The sequence below is a fragment of the Micromesistius poutassou genome (assembly GCF_964030765.1).
Source record: "Micromesistius poutassou genome assembly, chromosome: 16".
Classification (NCBI taxonomy): domain Eukaryota; kingdom Metazoa; phylum Chordata; class Actinopteri; order Gadiformes; family Gadidae; genus Micromesistius; species Micromesistius poutassou.
Window position 1 is genome coordinate 7,824,496 of NC_140286.1, and position 23,280 is coordinate 7,847,775.

The 23,280-nt window shown below is 46.1% G+C and overlaps 1 protein-coding gene across 2 annotated transcripts in view; it reads left to right on the forward strand.

Annotated features, from left to right (window-relative positions):
• Positions 1-23,280, forward strand: part of gnal2 (guanine nucleotide binding protein (G protein), alpha activating activity polypeptide, olfactory type 2) — a 48,110-nt gene extending 24,830 nt beyond the window's left edge. For both annotated transcript variants that reach the window (XM_084481174.1, XM_084481175.1), the window contains exons 6-12: positions 11,768-11,822; positions 11,960-12,033; positions 13,910-13,968; positions 15,117-15,237; positions 15,558-15,688; positions 21,522-21,589; positions 22,779-23,280. In XM_084481174.1, coding sequence (XP_084337300.1) covers positions 11,768-11,822; positions 11,960-12,033; positions 13,910-13,968; positions 15,117-15,237; positions 15,558-15,688; positions 21,522-21,589; positions 22,779-22,925 — 655 coding nt within the window. In that variant the 3' untranslated portion in view covers positions 22,926-23,280. The remainder of the gene's footprint in view (positions 1-11,767; positions 11,823-11,959; positions 12,034-13,909; positions 13,969-15,116; positions 15,238-15,557; positions 15,689-21,521; positions 21,590-22,778) is intronic.

Genomic DNA, 23,280 nt, shown 5'->3' on the forward strand with positions numbered 1-23,280 from the left:
GTAGTCAGACTGTGGCTATGGCGCACATGCACATACACACACGCACATGCACACAGGATGCTCAAGCTTTCTGTATATGAGTCTTGTGATGGCGGGCTACAAGTATGGCCTACCTTCAGAGAAGACGAGAAGGAGGGGGGGGGGGGCAGACGGGAGAATGAGAGCGAAAGCAAGCCAGAGCGAGAGAGAGAGAGAGAGAGAGAGCGAGAGGGAGAGAGAGAGAGAGAGGGAGAGAGAGAGAGGGAGAGAGAGAGATAGAGGAGTGGTATCGACCAGCTGGGGTTGCTATGGGAACCCAGCTGCTAAAAGCAGGCAGGGTCAGTGTGGAACAGCGAGGCTGTCTGTAGTGGGAGCGAAGGGATGCCACCCGGAGGCCAGTCTGTGAACTACACACACATGCACACGCACGCACGCGCACACAGGCTACTTCAGCACCAGCAGGCCTGATCAACCCGTTTGTATTTCCCCTCTCATCGCAGGCTGCTTTGATAAGCTGAACGTGCGATGCATCCATCTTATGGTGTCCATTAACATGAATCGCAGGGAAATAAATAAAAGAGGAATGTCTCTCCCCCCCCCCCCCGTGTATGCGGATGGATAGAAATGCATTTCTGGTCTCCATCTTTCCGTTTCATGTCCGGGCGTGCTGCTCAGTCCGTGGTTATGCAATGTGCTATGGCTAGCTGGGCCTCCCTCTGCCTCTCGCTGGATATTGGCTATTGACTTTTGATTATGGAAAATAGGGAAGACTGAACCGGAAGTGGTAGTTTGCTCTCAGTCCGGAGCTGGTCTCTGCTTGCCGTCAGGGCTGCAGCCATGTGCAGTGGACCAAAAATAACAACACAAATAAAATACCCCCTTATTTGATGGGGTTTTGATTTTGTCCATTGATACTCGTGTTTTGCTATTTTTAGCCCTGCACAAGCGGAGCCGGGGCTGACAGAAGGTGCTTTGATTGGAGACTTGGCCGATGTGTTTAAATGTATCCACCCTCCATTCAAATCACTTTTCATTCAGAGAATTGTGACGGGGAGCGTGTGTTTTGTTTTATAGTCCCCTACCCCCCATGTTCCAACCTCAACCAAATCCCCCAAGTTGAATCTGGGACCCAGGGCCTGGGGTCTATTTTAGGCCCATGTCGTGTAGCAGTACGCATGGACACTGAACAGAGTCGATGGGGGGGCATCACGATATATTTGAACCTTTTTATACAACACCCTTCAGAACCGTGACTTGATGCAGCCCCAGAGGGAGGGAATTGGCGGGACTTGAAATGAAGCAGACCCCTTTTTTGTTTACACTGGATTCGGTTTGACTTTCAGGAGTGTCTCCACTCTCTCTCTCTCTCTCTCTCTCTTGCTCTCTGACTCTCTCTCCATGTCTCTATCTCTCTCCCTCTTTGTCTTTCTCCCTCTCCCTCTCCATGTCTATGTCTCTCTGTCTCTGTCTCCATCTCTCTCCCTCTTTGTCTTTGTCTCTCTCTATCTCTCTCTCTCTCTCTCTCTCTCTCTCTCTCTCTCTCTCTCTCTCTCTCTCTCTCTCTTTAGGAAGTGCCCACTGGGCCGCCTGATGGATGCGTTTGGTTCTCCAGGTCCATCTCCTTGTCTGCACATTGTTCTGTGTCTGGGCCTGGGGAGCTGAACCTTGGGCTCAGATATTTCCACTAGGGATGTCACGATACCAGAAATTTAGTAGTCGATACCAATACCAGCGAAATTCCACGATTCTCGATACCCAATTCGATACCACGGTCAAAAACAAAACAATAAATCCCATGTACTTCAACATACACTCATTTATTCAAAACATTTAAATATTACAAAAAACAGTGGCACTGGCATGTAGCCTTCAAGTAATGAATAAAAATAAACCACTATTAACATTACAAAAAAAGAACAGTGGCATGTAGCGTTCAAGTAATAATTTTTTTTTTTAAATACGCGCTGAAAGCAGGCAGTCATGCAGCTATGCTGCTCGCGTTTACACTTGCGTGCATGGCGGGGTTTAAAACATAACGTAAAGTAATATAACGCAGGTGAGCAAGGCAGCCACAGGAGACGCCAACATTGTTTTCAACCGCTCGGTACCGCGCCGTATTGATTACCAAGTTTTGAAAATAAAAAGTATTTGAAGCGAATAAGCAACGCTGTTTTTGATTTGTGTATTTGGTTTTGAACTAATAGTTTCGGATGCATGCATCGGCTTTGAGTTGGTTTGTTACTTTGAAATTGCATACGCTCGCAACACACGCGCGCGCGCACGCACACGCACACACACATTCACCGCCGCACCCACTACAACCTGCCAGTCTTCAATCAAAACAACAATCAAGTAAGTGATGCCGAACGCAGTCGTACCATGCGTGTTTAGAAGCGCAACATTGAAACGGGTCCCGTCTGAAACAGCCCAGCGGCGCAGCGTTCCAAACGCAAAGTACTTCCAGACACGACTCTTGCTATTCTTTTTATCGACGTGTCGAGGCGGAGCCGTCGCACTCACTGCAGCTGCAGTTGCCGTCTTCCATGTTCCCGTGTAGGTGTATATGCTGCCCACGTGACGTCCGGAGGAATTGCATCCTCGGTACCTACGGTACTAAGAAAAACGAGTACCGTCACGTTTTTAGAATTTTGGTATCGACTTGGTACCGAAGTATTGGTTCTCGTGACATCCCTAATTTCCACCAGGTGACACGTTGACTCTGTGACTTGTTTCTGTTGTTCCTGGTGTTTATCGTCCTCCACCCGTTGGACTCGACTGTACTGTGGGTGGCGGGTGGCGTGGACAGTCGTTGTTATTATCATCCATCACATTGAATCGTCATTGATGCTGCGATGGCACATCATTGCCCATCTCACTGCCCAGTTGTGGGGAGAGTTTTGTCTTCGTGGAAATGTATGAAAGAGGTCGACCTCAGTTGTTTGATCTGTCGGACAATGTGGATTGGTTGGTTTGTCGTTTGTCCCGCCCCCAGTGAGATTAGAAAAATGGCCAGACCTGGGGATGTCATGGATTGTAGAAGACTTCAATTTACGAATGAAGACTTAAATATTGGTGGGAAAGGGATGAGATGTCTTTTAGGCTTTTCCATCTCTGCAGGTGAGTAGAATGGAATGATCAAGGTTGTAAATCTGGAAAAATACTCATGTCCACTCAATGGATTTGGGGAAAAATTTGGGATGGACTATAAAGTATGAAGAGAAGCCATGAAGAGATTTAGGGTGGGGTTAACCATGAGCCAGGGGTACTGGGACCCAGCCGGACGCACTTTCTGTCAGCGAACAGTAAGGCGTGACATAAGCATTTGCGCGCTAGTTGGATACTTGCGCTACGTGCTTCCAAGTGCCCTTCCTCGGAACGTCCAAGCACAGTATGTTTCAGTACAGTTCTGCATGTGGCCGCTGGACAAATTGCACTGGCATTAAACAACCACTGTTTCAAACGCCCCGGTGCCAGTCAATGGGGACGGTATGGTGAGCGTGCTGCCCAGGCTATTATGCCTGGCCCGGGCGGTTTGAAAATATGGAAACTATTGATCGGACTCCCCCCGCTGCTAATTAAAGATGGCCCACTATTTGTAAAAAGTCAACCCAATTATCAAATGAGCAGATGAGGCTGGGAACACTGTCATTGGTGTGAAGGTGGCCTGTCTGCCAGTGGCTGGTGCTTCTCCTGCTTCTGGCCCCCTCGCATAAGTTCCTTACATCTTCACACCGCCGCGGTTGAACTCTTAGGGGTGTGCGCGCCTGCGCCGTGTGTGGTGTGTGGCTACCCGTGTGTCACCATTGGAAATCACCAGATGGTGTTGCCACCAGACAGCACCCACTGTAGACTTGTGGGGTCTTTATGAAGCCCCTGAGGCCTGCTGCTCGGTCCCGTGTGTTGTTCTTTGTCTGTTGTCTGTCTCTGTGGTTGTGTTTGTTTTGTTTGTGTTTGTTTGTTTTGAGGTGCTCACTGAATCCAACCTGAAAAGCTGTGTTTTTTTGTGATGCTGGCAAAGTTTGGCAAAGGCCTCTGCATCTGAAGGAGGGGTTCCCAGGGCTTGCCCCCCAAACTAAAGGCCCATACTGTCCTTGCTAGCCCCATCACCACCACCACCACATTCTACTTTCCATCTCTCTTTCTCTCCTCCCATCTCTTTCCCTGTTGCTGTCTCTCCCCCTCTCTCTCTCCCTCCCTCCCCCTCCTCTCCTCCTCTTCCACCTTGTCATGGTGTGTGTTGGATGGGCTCTGCCACATGTGACCTGCACCACGTGGGCTCCCAGCTCAAGAGAGGCCCCTCTAGGCCCCCAGGCCCAGCTAACCTCCACTTCCCCTCACTGTGTGTGTGTGTGTGTGTGTGTGTGTGTGTGTGTGTGTGTGTGTGTGTGTGTGTGTGTGTGTGTGTGTGTGTGTGTTTGTGTGCGTGTGGGTGTGCGTGTGTTTGTGCGTGTGGGTGTGCATGTGTTTGTGCTTGTGTGTGTTTGTGCTTGTGTGTGGGTGTGTGCGCCTGTGGTTGTGTTTGTTTCCCCTGACAGTTCACCTAATTGACCCATCAGGTCAGACGCGTATAGGGCTTGCTTCATATGCACAGCGTCCAAAGATCCTCACAAGCATGCACATGTATGACACATAGAACAAACATTCAATTTTTAATTCAGTCTGAAAACCCAAAACGTAAATCTAAAATAATTCAGGATAGAAAAAGTGTGAGGAGTTAAAGAGAAGAGAAAAAAGAAACACAAACACGAAAGGCCTCCGCAAAGAAACATGTGTTTCACAAATATACAGTCTTTCTTGTGGATTTACACAGAAACTGAAATTTGTTGTGGTTTATTTGGGGGGGAAATGTCTCCAAGGTGAAGTAGGAAACGATGACCAGGAAAAGAAGGTAGACAGTGGCTCATAACTCAACTGGACCATGTCGTGGCAATTCCTTCATGAGGTATTGGTAGGACAGATGTGCTAAATACAAAATAGAAAATAACCTATTTAATCTATACATACACTAGTCTCCTCTCCAGCAGAGTGAGCCCTGAACACATTTTCACAGAGCCTTTTAACACTGTTTGACCCCCTCCCCACAATGCAATTGTCCTTACATTGAAGGAGGGAGATGTTACCCTAAAAGCCAGAGGCCTTCGCATTGTTGCCAATACGTGCAAACTCTTATTTATTAGGATCAGCAGTGACGACCGGTATGTTGCGACTAGCAGTTACTACCCCACCTTTGTTCAGTTCACTGATCTTTATCAGTGTGATCTGTAGGCAATGGTGTCTCTTGGAGTGGGCAATGATCTACCAATCCTCAGTGATCAGGGCCGGTAGGCTGCTTCCCATTTTCATTGTTGCAGTGGCACCAGTAAGACATGGTGGAGTCTATCTAATCTTCCCAGTTACCGTACAGGTTCTAATATTACAAGGTACTACTCAGGATGAGGCAGATAATCTATTCAACCCATTGGGGTGGGGGAATATGCGATTTTTCTACTCCTCCAATCATCTGGTGTGGTTGACGTAAACTTAAACAGGCCGAGAAATTCGTCCAGCACTTTTGGTTCAGCCCTAGTCACTGGTTTGCATATCAACAACAATGGAATAACAATGATACCACTCAAAACAACCAGGAGACAAACGGATCCTTGAATCCTGCATCAGATCCTCTGGAAGGTGTAGCATGGTGCTGGTCTGGCATTCATTCTGATTGATGTCACTTCTGGCCGCGTCTCTCGCCTAGCCTACAATTCCTTTATCCACAACATACCTGTATCAGCAGTTGTTTTGGCCAGTTTATCGAAGGGCTACCATCCCCCCCTTTGACACGTTGTCCTGACCATGTGTCCTAATTGCAAATATAGAAAAATAAACATAAAGGCAGGCAAGGACACTAATTCAGCATGATATTCTGCACCAGCTGATTTCCACGACCCTCTGTGTGAAGGGGTGTGTGTGTTCAGGTGAACCTAAAGTAGGGGAGGCCATGAAGGGCTTTTTAAGTTGTGTCTGCTGCTGGTGTCCACGTCACAGAGTCGGGTTCAGGCCATGGTCGATGGTGATGGCTCGGAGTGGCCGTGGTCTGCACTTCCTCCTTGGAGAACTAAATGAGCCATATTGTCGTGCAGCACTGTCTAGTTATTTAAAATACCCTTGTGGCATCGTAATCCACGTATATACCCCAGTACCACTTACTGCGCTGTACTGGGGTTGTCTGGGCCTGTGAGTTGATTTTGGAGTCACCACCAAGGGCTCCACATTTTGTGTGTGGCCCTCATGATAATTATTTTTAGCCCACAGGTTGGGAGGGACCTCAGCCAAACGCGGGTCATCCACGGTCGTCCGTGGGAGTAAAGGCTCTGACGACTCCCTATTACCACGCATTTTGCTCGTGTACCGAGCGTCGGGTTTTGAAGGCCCCACCCCACGCTCTGTGTCTCAGCCCCGTTGCGGGGGACAAATATTGTCCCTTGCCTAGCCCCCCCCCCCCCCCTTACAGCCTGTGAGTCTAATTCGGCCCATGTCATGTCTGGGTTCTGCATGACGCATGTGGTGTTGAGCCTGGAACACATCGTAAAACCTCACAGAACAAAACTTCACCAGAACAGGTCACTGTAAACAGTAGGCAGAATTCAGTCTCATTCTACAGCAACATTTCAGTATTCAACATGGATGTTATACATCCTTCTTTGTACTTCCTCAAACCTTGCTCACATTCCATCATAAGATTCTCTATGGCAGTATGGTGCAAATCATCAGTGGCCGTGTGTTACACTTCTGGCTGACTCTGCATGCAGTGGTGTGCGTCTGTTATCAGTATGTCAGCTATTGACCCTGGTCCCTCTGGCAGCAAGTCCCATGAATGAAAGTATCCTGGTGAGCGTAACGCACACGACTGTGCTTGCATGGTGGGGTTTGCATCGGAAGTAACCGTGAGGCCAATGTCGGTGCAAATGACACTCAGCCCTCGGCGACACATCAAATCTCTACCCAACAGGTTTGTCAGACACATTGGTTTCGAAAGAAGAAAATAATGTTTGAGTGGTTTATGTACACTCCTTTCCAAAAAGGGGTGTACAATAACAACCACTCGATTTTGTTTGATTTCTCCATTCCTTGGTGGACAACACTATATTTGTTGCCCCTGAATCGACTAGGAATGTTGTACCTTTACCATTTACAATTATGTCAGCCTTTGGGAGCTGATCAGATCGCGTGAGGCTAGAGAGAAGAACCAATCCTTTGGATGTGGTGCTTGTGTACGTTTTGAAGCAAAGCCTACAATTCCGGATGTTTGTGGAGGTTTTTGTGTCATACTGCACACATACCCTTAGACCTGGCCACCTCTCTCCACCTCTGCCTCTTGGGGGATGCACCATTACATCATGGGCTGGTTAACCCACTCGTTACATTGCCTTTCTTCTCTTTCGGGGTACAATCTCTCAACGATCCATGGCGCCACAATGTAATCAGGCCTGTCCCCGCCTTGTGAAGCCCTCCAAGGAACATGGCTTTCCCTCTTGACCTGTCGCCTCCTTGGTCCCTGAAGGGACGGACAGGCTTGGGATTCTCCAGGGACTCTAGTTGGGCGAGGGAAAGCCTCTTGGTCGTTGCTTCGATCTGCATGGCTGGTGTGCCCCGCTATGCGGCGAGTCTAGTGGCACACCAACCGTTTCAATGTCTCTTTACCAATCCTGATCCACTTTTGGCATCTTGGTATGGGGTTGGTTCCTGCCTGCGATTGGTAACCCCCTGTTTCGGCCAAGGGTTTGTTTGTCTTCCTCCTTGCTTTCCAAGTCAGGGTAGAGGTTGATGGACGGAGCTGCGGCCTGGGCGTTGTCATACGATGGAGGTGGGGGAGCATTCACACTCCGGTGCAGTCCAGGTCTGCCTCTATAACTTGGGTGACATTGAGAGAGCGCTGCACTCGCTATTTCTCTGTCCCTCACCTGGCCGGAGTCTTTTTCCCTCAGGAAACCATACTGAGGAACCCCTGAATCTATTCTAGTCTCGCCCCAGTAAGCTGACCACAGTCGTCCGGTGGGTATATAGGTATAGCTCTGTGACCCGGTCCTCAGCCTTGCTCGTGTTCCCCAGTCTTGGAGTAATGATTTTGTAGAATTTCCCAAATTGTCTTGACTATTCCATCAAGGACAGATGAGAGTGATAAATGCAAAAAAGCACACAATACTGGTTGGAAATAACCTGTTTAATGTATGCATACACTAGTCTCCTCTCTAGCAGTGTGACCCCTGAACACTGCTAACACGTTTACATGGCGGTGAGTAAACCGATTAATTTGCCGAAGCATGTCATGCCCGGTACAATAGGTGGTGCTGTAACCATTTCAGTGGTAATAGAGCCACCGGCTGACCTCTTTACATCACCAGCAACAACAAACTCAGGCAGCATTCGAGAAAGATGTTTTCAGTAGAAAGCTGTTCACTTCGGGTCCATGTCCGGCTGGACTCCGCATACGACAGAGAGGTCGGAACAATTTAGCGTCGGAGAAATGATATGGACCCAAAGTGGACTGACAGCTGTCTACTGAAAACATCGCTTTCTCCTCCATGTCGCGTTTCATATTATCAGAGAATATCCCCGTTGAATATCCCCATCAGTTCAGCCGCGGCACAATGAATGAATAAAGATCATAGTTACTACTTTACAACCTCGTTGATGAGCAACATTTAGAAAAACATGTACTTTTAATTCAACACGTATACCGTTTCTTTCTACTTCCGGCTCACGGCCCATGGAAAAGATCTCGAGCATGCGCAGAACGCAAACTCCGAAACATGCTGTTTACATGCAGGTAGAGACTAACGACTTATCTAGGTGTTCTTATCCGATTTAGCTTGTCCGTTCACGTGCCGATTTTTGTGCGAAGTAGATTGGATAAAGGTGTTTACATGCATTTTACAAGTCCTGTTGAGGTCTTATTTGTTTAGTTACCTGATTATGACTCTGCATGTAAACGTACTAACAGTTTCACCCCCTCCCTGCAATGCAATTATCCTCACATCAAAGGAGGGAGATGTTAACCTAAAGGCCAGAGGCCCCTGCATTGTTGCCAATACGCCAATATGCCACCCCACCTTTTCTTCAGTTCAGTCCAGGCCATATGGGAAAGCATACAGTGGGGCTAAGATAATACAGCATGAGAAAGCAAATGTGAAAATAGGGAAAAGCCTAAAACATATAGATTTTCCATTACAACCATCCTGTTGCATTCAAAAAGGACCCGCTCTCTCAGAAGTGGCTGTGTGGCAGTCTGCTCTACAATGCCAACCAGTGCAAATGATTTTGTGGGAAACTCAGACCAGAATGGGACTTGTTCTTCTTCACACTAGACCAGTACGTCCCTAAAAACCGCCCGGCCCAAGCTTTTAATAAGGCATTCGATGATCAGTCTTTTTTTTGTATGTCCTGGATGTAGTGGTGGCTGTGAATGAGAGGCCAGGCTATATTTGGATCTTCAGTGCTCTACCAATAGCACTTATGTCACATGGCAGTCACAAAGCGCTCAGTAATTATAACCTAGGATTTTTTTCCCTCACCAAGATGGCGGACTATAAATACTCCCACATTGTTGCAGTGATGGGGAATAAACTGGAGCTATTTTTGCAATGTTTTGTTTCAGTTTTGTGTGTGTGTGTGTGTGTGTGTGTGTGTGTATGTGTGTGTGCACTGTTTGCATTTGTTGTGTGAATGGGTTCAAACTTAGTTGTGGGATTTGTTTGACTTGTTTGTTCATTTTTTATGTTTAAACTTTTAGCGTGTTTAGAAGGATAAACGTTGGTAAGCTATGCATGTTAAGAGTTTTGCAGAGCTTTTTCAATTCAAAGTGTAAATATTGAACGATTACTATCACAATCATACATCATATTATCTATTTTATAATGTCTAATAGCTAGAAAGGGATCTGCGCTATGCATTGATGAGCTCTTTTGATACAGTTCACAAATCCAATATTTTTGCGTTTTCTGGAATAAATGTTGCAAAGGTTTGCTTTTTGTTGCGTATGAATACAGTTGTTTGAAGAGAAATGTGAGAAAGTATGAGGCGTAGCTGTTTTTCTCTCTCTCACACACACACACACACACACACACACACACACACACACACACACAAAAGCATGTGCACATGCATGCACGAGCACACATACACAAACACACACACACAAAATAACTTTACAACATAACTGTTGTGTGGTAAATCTTTGCATTTCTGGGGATATTAGTAAAATGTAAAGCAGATATATTTTGGGAATGTGAATGCATTTTCCTCCCAATAAATCTCATAGTAGAATTTGAGACCACAGAGAAGTTGAAAGCATCATCGTAAGGACAGTATCTATTTAAATGTAATTGTCCTAAAACTCAGACACAGATTGTAACTTCACCGGGGGAGACAAACGGACACTCTCTGCAGTGGTGCACGTACAGGCCTCCTCTGGGCTGAAGCCGTTACCGTCCCACCACATGAGTGCTGTGTCTCTCGTCATGTGCTGAGCCCTGCTTCCCTTTAGTCTTCTCCAGGCTCTGGGTTAGCTCCCGCTGCCCTCCATGTTGTCTCACACAAACATCTTATCATCGTTTATTCGGATGAGTTTGACCGTTTTTTTTTGTTTTGTTTTTTTGGACTTAAACGTTGCACATTTGAGGCATTTTGATTTGATGACATTTGGCATCTGACAATAGCAAACACATCCAGGTTTATTTGCTATAGTATTGCTTGTTTGCAATGAAATGACCCCAGAAATGTCGATGAGAGTCGCCAGTTATTATGTAGGGCAGGGAAACAATAATATAATTACTCATGTCTATGAGTAATTATAAAATCAATTCAAGTGAATATTTGTTTATACTTATTAACCTTGTTGATTAGCTATTACTATTTTGATATATATATATAAAAATACATCATATGTTATATATATATAATCTATAATTTCACATATGATGGGGGATGGATTCTGGTAAAGAGAAGGGGGCTCCTGCAAAGGCCATTCAGTCGACCATTAGTGTTCAGCCCGCACCAGACAGGACAGCGGCCTAGTCTAGTTGTGACGGTGTATTCTCCCCCCCGTCTCTGTGAGGAAGCCCGCCTTCCTGTTCGCCGTGCTGCACAGAGGCCCAGCTGCTACCGCTACCACTATGCAATGGCTAATGCTACGGCTAATGCTAGTGCCTGCACATGCACGCTCTTCTTCTCCTCGTAGTGGAGGGAGAGGGCCATGGCAAGCTGTCTAACCTCCTCAATAACGGCCTTATGTAATCGCTCCTGCTGGAGAGACCAAAATAGCCCGGGCTGAACAGCCATGCCCTCTGCTGGTCATAGGCTGTACTAGCAACCCTGTCTGGGTGGGGGGAGAGAAAAATAAATTGGTGGGTGCCTAGCTGGGGAAGGAGAGGGGTGGATAGGGGAGGAAGTCGGGTCGGGGGTACTTGGTTGCTTGCTGACAAGCTAGTTAGGCTAGCCGTCGTAGATATTCTTTTATTCAGGGCCGCCCACAGCTGTCGCTTGTGATTGAACAGCGGCTGGGAATTTGACGTACATATTTACATTCCATCAACGGGGAACCATTGATATGTTGGGATTCTTTTGGGCCATTTTGTTATCATGTTCCTGCTTTCTGTTTGCCGCCAGCATTTTGACACCCTCTACTGCTGGAGTTCTGTCGACGAGCAAGGGCTCCCGTTCTCATAGAAGAGGAAAGATCAATGGTTATGCCCTGTTTATCCCTTGAACCCCATATCAGACCATGACATTAGTTCTGTCTTTTGCTCCACAGTTTCCTGGACAGAATTGACTCCGTAAGACAGAGTGAATACACACCGACGGACCAGGTCAGTAACCACCTCTGCAGAATTATCTGTGTTATTTGTTTTTATCTTGTTGTTGGTCCCCCCTCTGTGAAGGCTTTTGTTTTGTGTTCCAACTGTGTAATTGTGTTGTTTTGCTCTGTCCTCTTGTGTTTCTGCAGGACCTGCTACGCTGCCGAGTGTTAACTTCAGGGATTTTTGAGACGAGGTTCCAAGTAGACAAAGTCAATTTTCAGTAAGTATCTGCAGGTGGCACCGGTGCTAAACAGGAAGTGATGTCACTTTGGCACAGATGTTCTTCCTGCACGTTGGGTTTTCTTTTTCTATATACCAATGTGACATTTTTATGATAAGACTCTTTACCAGCCAATAAGGGGTGATGCCTAAAATGTATTGGGTTATATATATCATATAAATTATGTCAAAATATATTCCATGTTATAGCTGAGCAGCTATGATATTCGACATTGTAAGTCCAAATTCATATAATTTTGTATTGTGAAATCGGGTTATAAATGTTAGTTTAGGTATTAACTTGGAGGATATTTTGCTACAAATTTTGCTACTATTTTGCTACAATGGTTAGGTTTTGGTATGGATTTAAGGATGCTTAATTTCTGAAGTTCATAAATAACTGTCTTATGGCCAGTAAACTATATAAATTTGAATTCCTGAATATTTATTAGAGTGCCACGATTCTAGCCTAGTTGGGCTACATGATAACTTTGACCTTAATAGCAAGATTCAGACATTGTTTCTTTGCAATGTGTCTTCACCAGACACATTAAAACAACTAAGATAAGATCTTGAATGATCAATATGTAATTAAAGTCAATATACATCAAAAAAAAGTTTTTAAATGACTTTTCTGTGGACATATCAATTGAGCTTGTAAGTTTCTCATTCCTTCCTCGAATAAATACAGGTGACGACTCATATTAACAACTGTTGTGTCAACAACTGATGATGAATAATATTAAATATAATATTGTCATTAGTAGTCTAGTCTAATCTACAGGGCAACATGCGGCAAGAGATTCCAGCCATGTGAGGCTGTGGCAAGATCTAAACAAAAATGATAAATAAGAAAAATCGCATAATCCTAATAATAACGATTAATCGTAACATTCAAAGTAGGGCCTAATTGTAGAGCTCCCAGATGCTTGGTTGTTATTATCTGCAGCGTTATCCATAGTGTCTGCTACTCACCACCACATGAGGCCTACAGGCCGAGTCCGGCTCTCAGGCCAGGCTTCAGCACGACCACCAGAGCGGCCATGATGGCATCTCTGAGCCTTGTGGTCCAGAGTGCGTCTTAGTTCCCCTGTACGACATGTTGGAAGAGGAACAGGTCATATGCCGGCGAGATAACCCCCCCACCCCCTCCACCCCCTCCCCACTAGAGTCCCAGCCAAGTACCACGAATGCGAGGCGTGTTCTCCCCGGCGAGTCATGTGACTTCAAAGTGCAGGCACAAGCCGTGATTGGCCACTGGCTACTGTTACAAAAGCAAGCAGTAAAGATTTGAGGGAGCGTTGTCTAATCTCTCAGGCCGCGATGACCCATTTCCAGGGCAGCTAGACACAACAGACTTGTTCTGCCGTTTGAAATGGCTCTTTGTATTGATTATATCATGTCCTGGGTGATGGATAAATATGTTCTGCCCCAACTTCCCTTGCCACGAGTCAATCTGAGCTTTTAAGGGGTTTTGGTTCACCAGTAGGCTTTGATGATTTCCAAGAAAGCATAATTGTGCAGGAACTTAAGCGCTGATGTCAGATAATATATTTTTTTGTTTGTGAATATTTGCTCTTTAGGGCCCAGATTGCAAAAAAAAAATGATTTTATGTAACCACTAACTGAGCAATGTATGTATATATAATTTAATTAATATAGTTATATGTATATACATGTATGTATGTGTGTATGTGTATGTACAGTATATATATGTGTATGTATATTATATACTTATATATGCATTTGATGCGTTTGTCGTGCGTTTGTTGTTCTTTTGTGCCGGAAGTGCGTGCACACTGTTTGGCCACAAGAGGGAGCGGTCGGCCCATCTCTTGACGTGTGTGACCTAACTAAACGCTGTTTCTTCTCCACAGCATGTTCGATGTTGGGGGCCAGAGAGATGAGAGGAGGAAATGGATCCAGTGCTTTAACGGTAAGTCCCTCACTCCACTGGGTCGGTGCGGTTCGCCCCCAAAATGTCTGCACAAAGTAAAAGTCTGAATCAGCTGATAGGTTGGACCTACGAATAAAGACGCCCAGGTGGTTGACTTGAAATGCTGAAGGGCACTTTTCGTTTCCTGACCTTAAAAGTACCTTTTTTCTTTACATCACACCATAATAACCCTTTTCCAAGAATAAGGAGATACAATACATATGGGTCAGAGTCCAATCCATATATACGGATAGGACTCTGACCCACAGGATATGGGACTGGATATGGATAGGTATAACAGTTCATTAGCGTACCATACATGCTCTATCACAAATGTGTTCGATAGTGACTTAACTGACGTTTATTTAAATGAGAATCTTTGGAAATCTTTGAGCTTTTGCCACTTTAAAATGCATAGCAACAGATTCACACTCATAACTCACGTCACGCTCACTATCACTACATTACAACCTAGTGCACAGCAGGTTGAACCTCAGACGGCTCTGTCCCACACCGATCCACAAATAACATCCATGTTGTTTGTTTTTGAGAATCCATCCCTGAAAAGTATCGTTCTTCTCAGATCCTGATGTCCCATATCATGCTTTTTTTAGGGTTAATAATTGCATTCCGGGGTACTGCTAGAATAGGGTTACATGCCTGTAATTATTCTCACATTGTTATTATTATTGTCACATTGTTCATTTCTGCAAAACCAATTTCAGCTTCTTTCAAAATGTTTTTGTATCATGTCACATTAAGGCCCCTCTCCCGAGTAGCCCAGTCTGTTGCGATTGGTAAAACACTTTGCACGTGCGCCGGCAAATTCATACCCCGAGAAGTTTAAAACATTGCAGGTAGCCGGGAGGCGCGACATCTGCACTTCAGCACCGCCCACTGCACACTGACGTCACACTATCATAGAAGTAAAGTTTGAGCGCAGACGAGCTGTTTAACACACTTTTTGAGGGCGTTCTCGGTGGGCGCGATACTCCCCCCTGGCTCGGACTTAGATTTTTCTAGTTTAGATGTAAAACATCATAAAATCATATAACAGTCTAAAGCAAAGGGAAAAGTCGAAAAAGCATGATATCCCCCCTTTAAAAGTTGTGTTGTGATGGATTCCCTGGTGCTTCTCTTCATGGCAGACGTGACTGCGATCATCTTCGTGGTGGCCAGCAGCAGCTACAACATGGTAATAAGGGAAGACAACGACACAAACCGGCTACGGGAAGCTCTGGACCTCTTCCGCAGTATTTGGAACAACAGGTCAGTCTGCACTGGTTATAACAAGTTAAAGTCAAAGAGTTACTGTTGTTTTTTTCTCAATTCATTGTCAAGGGATTGGTGACTTGTTTTTAAGATTTGCTGAAGTTTGTTGTTTTCAGTGTCCCTGACCTCCTTAGCCTCTCAATACAAAGACACATAATAAATACATCTACTGTTACTATAATGCAACTCACTATGATTACTAAAATACGGATGATATATTTATTCATTCTTTTTTTAAATCAAGTCTTCAGCTTGTACCGAACAGGTCAGGCCACTGGGTGGTTCATCCATTGGGCGTTTTGTCTGTTCTCTTGCAGGTGGTTACGCACTATATCGGTCATCCTATTCCTGAACAAGCAGGACATGCTGGCTGAAAAAGTATTAGCTGGGAAATCCAAAATCGAAGACTACTTCCCTGAATACGCTCGCTACACCATACCAAATGAAGGTTTGTGCAAGGGGTCCCTCTCTAGATAAATCCTATCCACATACAGGCACTGTTTACATGAGCTTTTTGAATCCCACTTCAAGGTGTGATTTAAAAACAGTTGTGACCTTCAGATGACCAGACAGCAGATCACCATGCTCCAAACCACCTTCTGAGCTAGTGTATACCACGTTCAATCAAGATTACCTTGAACTCGGTTATTGTCCGAGTCACAGTTGTCAGGTCACAGTTGTCAGGTCACAGTTTGCTCATACGTGACCCAATTGGTCATCAACCGATACAAAGCAAGGGAATCTAGATAGATAGATAGATTGATAATTTATTGTCCCTGTGGGGAAAATTCCCCCACGGGGAAAAAAGACACATGACCGTTAACCACGACAACAACATGACCCCAAAATCATATTTCCCACGTAGTACAAGGACACATTTAAGGACATTAGAATTAGACAGACATGACATCAACACACAAACCCCTGGCTACAGATCGCAAAGTGCATAGTGGCCAGTATTGCACATGCCATCAGAATAAATAAATACAATGGGTAAAAATGTCATGTAACCCAAGTACACCGAAATAATGAGAGCTCCCCCTGTTGCTTAAAAAGAGAGGACTAGGAACAAAATATAAAATATAAACAGTATATACAGTATGATTAAAAAAACTAAAAACCTTTCTATAGGCTTAAAAATTGACAAATACACCTTAATATAAATAAAACTAAAACTGAGTTAAAGTACAGTTAAAGTGAGTTAAAGCCATTTCAATCTTTGGGTCACAGTGAGGTATTTCACAGTTCCCTGGTAGCTGCCACATGTTGTGTGAGTGTGCCTGTGTGTGTGCGTGTGCACGTGATTGTCCAGGAGGTCAGGTCTTGGCAGCGTTCAGTGCCTGGATGGCCCTAGGGTAGAAGCTCAGTTTCAGTCTATTTGTCCATGCAGCCATAGTCCTGAAATGCTTCCCTGAGCGCAGCCTGAGTGTTCGTTACCCGGGTGGGATGGGTCTCTGGCGGTCTTGGTAGCCTTCTTGAGGCAGCGCGTGTTGTACAGTTCCTCCAGAGAGGGGAGAAGGCAGCCGATGATCTTCTGGGCCCAGTTAACAACCCGCTGTAGTGCCTTCCTCTCTGCAACTGTGCAGCTGGAGAACCACACGCAGATACAGTAGGGAATGATGCTCTCCACTGAAATGCGGTAGAAGGCCAAAAGCAGCTCCTCTCTAAGGTGATAATTTCTGAGGACTCTCAGAAAATGGAGTCGCTGCTGTGCCTTCTTGATGATGGCTGTAGTGTTGGTCCTCCAGGACAGGTCCTCCTGGATGTGCACCCCCAGGAAGCGGAGGGCTGCGACCCTCTCTACGCAGCCACTGTTGATGAGCAGGGGCTGGATCGCAGTCTTCTTCCTCCTGAAGTCGACAATGACCTCCTGGGTTTTGAGCTGGTTCAGCAGTAGGTTGTTAGCCTTGCACTGCTAGCTCAGCTGCTCCACCTCGTCCCGGTATGCGTCGCCCCTCCCCCCCCCCCCCCCCCCAAGATGCGGCCCAACACGGTGGTGTCGTCCGCACATTTTATGATGTCATTGCTGGGGTGGACGGGGGTGAAGTCGTGTGTGTAGAGGGAGTAGAGCAAGGGGCTCAGCAAGCAGCCCTGAGGGGACCCGGTGCTGAGTCTGAGGGCTGTGGAGGTGTGGGAGCCTACCCGCACTCTCTGGGAGCGGTCAGACAGGAAGTCCTTAATCCAAGTGCAGGTGTTGAGTGGTAGTCCCAGGTCTGACAGTTTGAACACCAGTCTCTCCGGAAGTATGGTGTTAAACGCCGAGCTGAAATCCACGTAGAGCATTCTGACGTAGCTACTCCTCTCCTCCAGGTACAGGGTGCTGTGGATTGCCATGGCATCTTCTGTGGAACGGTTCACTCGGTAGGCAAACTGAGATGATGTGTGTACGGACCAGCTTCTCAAAGCACTTAGTTGAGGCAACTCACTGTGCTTTTCTTTGGATGGATGGGCTGCCCTTGGATAATCATTGAACAAAATGCTTTGTCTCTCCTAAAATCAATAATAATAAATCAAATTGATATAGCACTTTTCCAAATGCTCAAAGGCTCTTCACAATAGCAGCAAAATCATACTAATCAAAAAACAAAACAAAACAAACAAAGAAAATCGAAAGTTTAAAGGTTAAATTCAAGGGTGAAAAGGTGTGTTTTGAAGGCTGTTTTGAATGATGAAAGGGTTTTTGCATTGCGGATGTCGTTGGGGAGGGCATTGCAGAGGGAGGGGGCGGCTGCAGCAAAGGCTCTGTCTTCCCAGGACCGGAGATTGGTCCTGATGGGGTGGAGAAGGTGGACATCAGCAGACCTGAGACAACGGGCAGGGGTATGGTGGTGGAGAAGGTCGGAGAGGTAGGGAGGGGCCAGGTTGTTGAGGGCTTTGAAGGTGAGGAGTAGTATTTTGAAGTCAATCCGGTAATTGATGGGAAACCAGTGGAGGTTGTTGAGGACAGGGATGATGTGGTCTGAGCGGCAGGTCGAAGTGAGCATACGAGCTGCAGAGTTTTGCACATATTGCAGTTTACTAAGGATGTGTTTTGATGAGCCGTATAGGATGGAGTTACAGTAATCAAGGCGGGATGAAATTAATGCGTGGACCAGAATTTCGGCGGCTGAGAGTGATAGGGAAGGACGGAGATGAGTGATGTTGCTGAGGTGGAAGAAGGCTGATTTTGTAATCTGGTTTATATGGGGGAGGAATGAGAGGGTGGGGTCAAGGATGATAGCTAGGTTGCGGACGAGAGTGGAGGGGGTGACAATTGAACCATCAATATTGAGGGAGAAGTCCTGGGTGGAGTGATTTTGGGCCAATGATGAGGATTTCTGATTTATTGCAGTTTAGTTTGAAGAAGTTGTGGAGATTGGGGAGATTGGAGATGGGTCGGAAAGTGTTTCAGGATCAATTCCAGGTTTTTTTTGTAGGGGGGTGACAGCAGCGAGTTTGAGGGCGGGGGGGACTAGACCAGTGAACAGCGAGGAGTTTATAACTGAGGTGATCAGGTGCAAGAGTGAGGGGAGGCCATGGCTAGAGTGGAGGGCATGGGGTCCAGGATGCAAGTAGAGTAGATTTTCATGCCTGTGAGTATGGCAGGTACTGGAGGTCCCGGAGAAGAGACAGTGGTGGTGGAGGCAGTCAGTTGGCTGTGTATAATGTCAATTTTTCTCTGAATGTGTGAGAGGAATGAGATGCATTTACTGACAGTGAAGGAGTTGGAGATGGCATCCATAGGTTTAAGAAGTTTATCTATGGTAGAAAACAGAGTCTTGGGGTTGTTGCTGCCTGATTGTATGACGGAGGGGTAGTAGGAGGAGCGTGCGCAGTTGAGGGCATCTTTGTAGAGCTATTGGTGTTGTTTCTAAGCATCTTTGTGGATAGTGAGACCAGTTCTTGGATTTGAGGTGATGGAGATGATCAGTGTACCAGGGGGAGGAGTGAGTGAAAGAGACAATCTTAGTTTTGATTGGAGCGAGCTGATTGAGACAGGAGGAGAGTGTGTCATTATAGATTGCGACCAGGTCAATAGGGGAGGCGTTCTGGATGAGGACGGAGTCAGGGATGTCGGCCAAGAGGGAGAGAGAGGAGGGATGGATGGATTTGAGATTCCGGAAAGTTATAGAACGTTTTTACTTGACTCGTGGTGTGGGGATGAGAATATCCATGGTGATAGCCAGGTGGTCGGAGATGGTGAGGTCGGAGCTGGACAGATTGCTGATGGTGATGCCGGTGGTGCAGACAAGGTCCAGTGTGTGTCCTTTTTTATGGGTTGGAAAATCCACATGTTGGGTGAAGTCGAAGATATTTAAGATGTCCAGAAGTTCTGTAGAGGTTTTAGAGTCGGATGAGTCGACATGTATGTTGAAGTCACCGAGTAGCAGAATAGATGGAGTGATGGCACAGAGTTGAGTCAGGAAGTCAGACAGGTCAGATAGGAAAGCTGCATTAGGTTTGGGGGGGCGATAAATTACTGCAGTAACCAGGGGTTTGGGTCCAGACAATTTAAAAACAATGTTTCCAAATGAGGAGGGGGGGGCCGGGATGTAGATTGTACCTGTAGTGATGCTTTGTTTGAAAAATGTGGCCAATAGCCATCTTTTTTGTCTTTGAAGTGTTAAGCAGGAGATGGGATTTTTCACACCAGTCAAGGAACTCATGCAGGACTGGGCCATGGTCCTGCTCATCTCCTTGGGGGAGGCTGACCAATGCTGTATCGTCAGCAAACTTAATTAAATGCCTACCAGGGTGAGGGCTGGAGCAATTGTTGGTGTATAGTATAAATAGTAGGGGAGATAGCACACACCCTTACCCTTTATTTTCCCTTTTTGGGGGAAATTCCTTCTCTGCTTTTGACCCATCCGGGAGCCGGTGAACACCCGGAGCAGTGGGCAGCCACAGCGCAGCGCCCGGGGAGCAGGTGGGGGTTTTAGGTGCCTTGCTCAAGGGCACCTCATCCGTGGATGAGGACGTAGGAGAGTGCTGCACTCCAGGCCACGGATGCCTACCCTTGGAGGGGGAGACGATATTAGTTGATGATTCGATCAGAAAGACAACACCTTCACCTGTTGGACTCTCTGACTTAGGAAGTCAAGGAGCCAGACGATCAGGCCTCCATCCAGTACAAAGTCGTCATGCAGCCTCTGAGCCAGGGTGTTAGGAGGGATGGTGTTGAATGCAGACGATAAATCGAAGAATATAATTTTGACGTGTGTTTTTGGCGCTTCCAGCTGTGTGTAAACAAGAACAAAGTAGAAATAGCATCATCAACCCCCTGCTGGACTGATAAGCAAATTGCAGAGGGTCTAGTAGATGATGGTCCTTAGTAAAATATATTTTTTCACTATCCTTTTGAAGCATTTCATTACCAATGAAGTTAATGCTATAGGACGGTAGTGGTTGTGCTCAGTCGGTGGAGGAATCTTGGGGATGGGGCTAAAAGTTGATGTTTTCCATAAAAGTGGAACAGTGCACTGATCCAGAAAGGACTGGAAAATATCTGTGAAAACTGGGGACAGTTCAGCACAGAATTTTAACACATTGCCACAGATGTTGTCTGGGCCGGGGCGTGTGTTAACTCTCTTGAACTTCGCACACACTTCTGTCTGTTGGATGTTGATAGACTGACTGGTTGTTAGATCAGGCTGCTTTTGGTCAGTGTTAGTTCCGACCCCTTTTTCAAAACGAGAGAAAAAAACATTTCGATTATTTGCCATATCCTGGCCTTCCCCACCCTTAAGAGCTATGTTGTTTTACCCCTTCCCCTTATGAGGGGCGCTGGTCATGGCCTTGATTGACTGCCATGCCTACCCAGGGCCATGATTTGCTCTACTTTTTGTTTGTAAATATTCTTGTCTATCTTAATCTGTCTTTTAATTTCTCTTTGTGTGTCTCTTTTATAAATTTCGCCCTTATGGATATGGGCCATTTTCTTTTTATTTAAGAGTGATTTTAACTTTCCTGATACCCAGGGTTTATTGTTGGGATACGTTTTTTTATTACGTCTTGTAATGTTAAGACTTGGACTCAGTACTGACTGTTAGAGTCAGTACTGAGTCCAAGTTTTAACATTACACACAGCACGTAATATAATCTGATATCACCTCCACCTGTTGATTTAAGTATGGACATTTAAAAACCTCCAATGATGCAATCTAAGTACAATCTAGATTCAAGGTGGAGTTGTTGGATCTAGATATCTTGTGTCACCGGGGCCATACACAGGACATGTGCTGTTTTGTATCGTGGTGTGTCAGTGACTGAGTTGTCCCTTTTTACGTTCTTTTTCTCTTTAGCAACTCCTGAACCGGGTGAAGACCCGAAAGTAACGAGAGCTAAGTTCTTCATCCGCGATGAGTTTCTCGTAAGTATCCACCCGGGCGTTCAGACCTTTGGACTTAGCTCTCTGATATACAGCCTCATATGTAGACCATTAATATGCACCAACAATTTAGCAGTTCAGTTGCTTACAAACCTTTCAAAATGGAGAAAGTCAACACATTGTGCCAACAATTAAGCCAAGCTTGGTATGCTATCTGTCCTCTTATGCAGTAGCCGCGGCAACAGCCTTTTCTTTAATACATTTTTCGAAATAAACATGTTTTATATCAGTGTGTTAGGGTTAGTCCACCACCATGTTTACTTTAGAGTTTTACACTTCATCCTAATGTTGCCTACTTCCCTCTACAACGGGGACATCTTGGAAGTAAAACAGGTCATTTACCAGGACCTCTTGAGAAACTCACACCCAAAAGAAATAACCACTCTTACATATCCTTCTGGTGGACATTCCTGTATTTATATTTGTACTTGCGGGCCCCCCCCCCCGAGGCATGCCATGTAGAACCTGCCAAGTGGCGTTACGTCACAGGATCAACGCGTCATTGCTGCGAACAAACACTACTTGATAAAGATTACAAGCGAGCATCGCAGTAGCCGTCTTTGGACCAGCTTGTGACGCAGATCACCTCGAAGGAGTACAAGACGCCATTCACCATTCACATCCTAAACGGAAGCATATCTGCGTCGATAGCTGGCCCGCCCTCACACAGGCTTCAGGCTGGGCTGGGGAAGCGGCAAAGTGGCCAGCGTTCGCCCAGGGAGCTTAAGAAAATCCAGGGAAAAACCACTCAAAATGGTGGAGATAAGTTTAGGGGAAAAGAGGCAGGCAGAAACAAACATAACTGATCCACTGAGAAACCAGGGAAGCTGATCACATGGAACACACATGTGACCAGAGGCCCCACAGTGTGGGCAACACAGACCCGTCTTTCCAATCGGTCTGAAACAAAACCCATCATTTCCCACATTGTCTCCAGAACATAGTAACACAAATCCAGTCTCACACACATTTGTGAATTGGTCTGAACAACGAAAAAAAAAAAAAAACTTATATAGAATATACTGTATATAGTAAGTTTCATCATTTTTGAAACGTACATTTTATTTTTGTTGCCGTAGTGAGGCCTATGCTCTGAGTCGGGAGCAATCTGTGTCTCACGTCTCCCATCTCCCTCATCTCTTCCTCCCTCCTCCCTCCCCCCCCCCCACAGCGGATCAGCACGGCGAGCGGCGACGGCAGACACTACTGCTACCCCCACTTCACGTGCGCCGTGGACACGGAGAACATCCGGCGTGTCTTCAACGACTGCCGGGACATCATCCAGCGCATGCACCTGCGGCAGTACGAGCTCTTGTGATGGGCCGTGGGGGAAACACGCGCGACCGGGCGCGGCCTTCACACACTTTTTAAAAATAGTTTTTGTTTTCTTTTTAACTTTCTTTTTAATTTTTTCTCCGTCGCTTTACCCCCTCCGCCCCCCTCCGCCCCCCCAACCCCCCCACCCCCCCACCCCACCACCACCACCACCGTTCTGCACCCTCAACGCCCCCCACACCACACCGCCCCTCACTCCTCCCCCAAACAAACAAAACTATTCTTCGACCCTCGTCCCCGTCCCTCCCCCGCCGTGGACTATGAAGTACTACTGAAGTGTGTCAAATCCTCTTCCTCCTCTTAATTTACTTGTTTGTTTCCTTGGTCTGCTCCTGGAT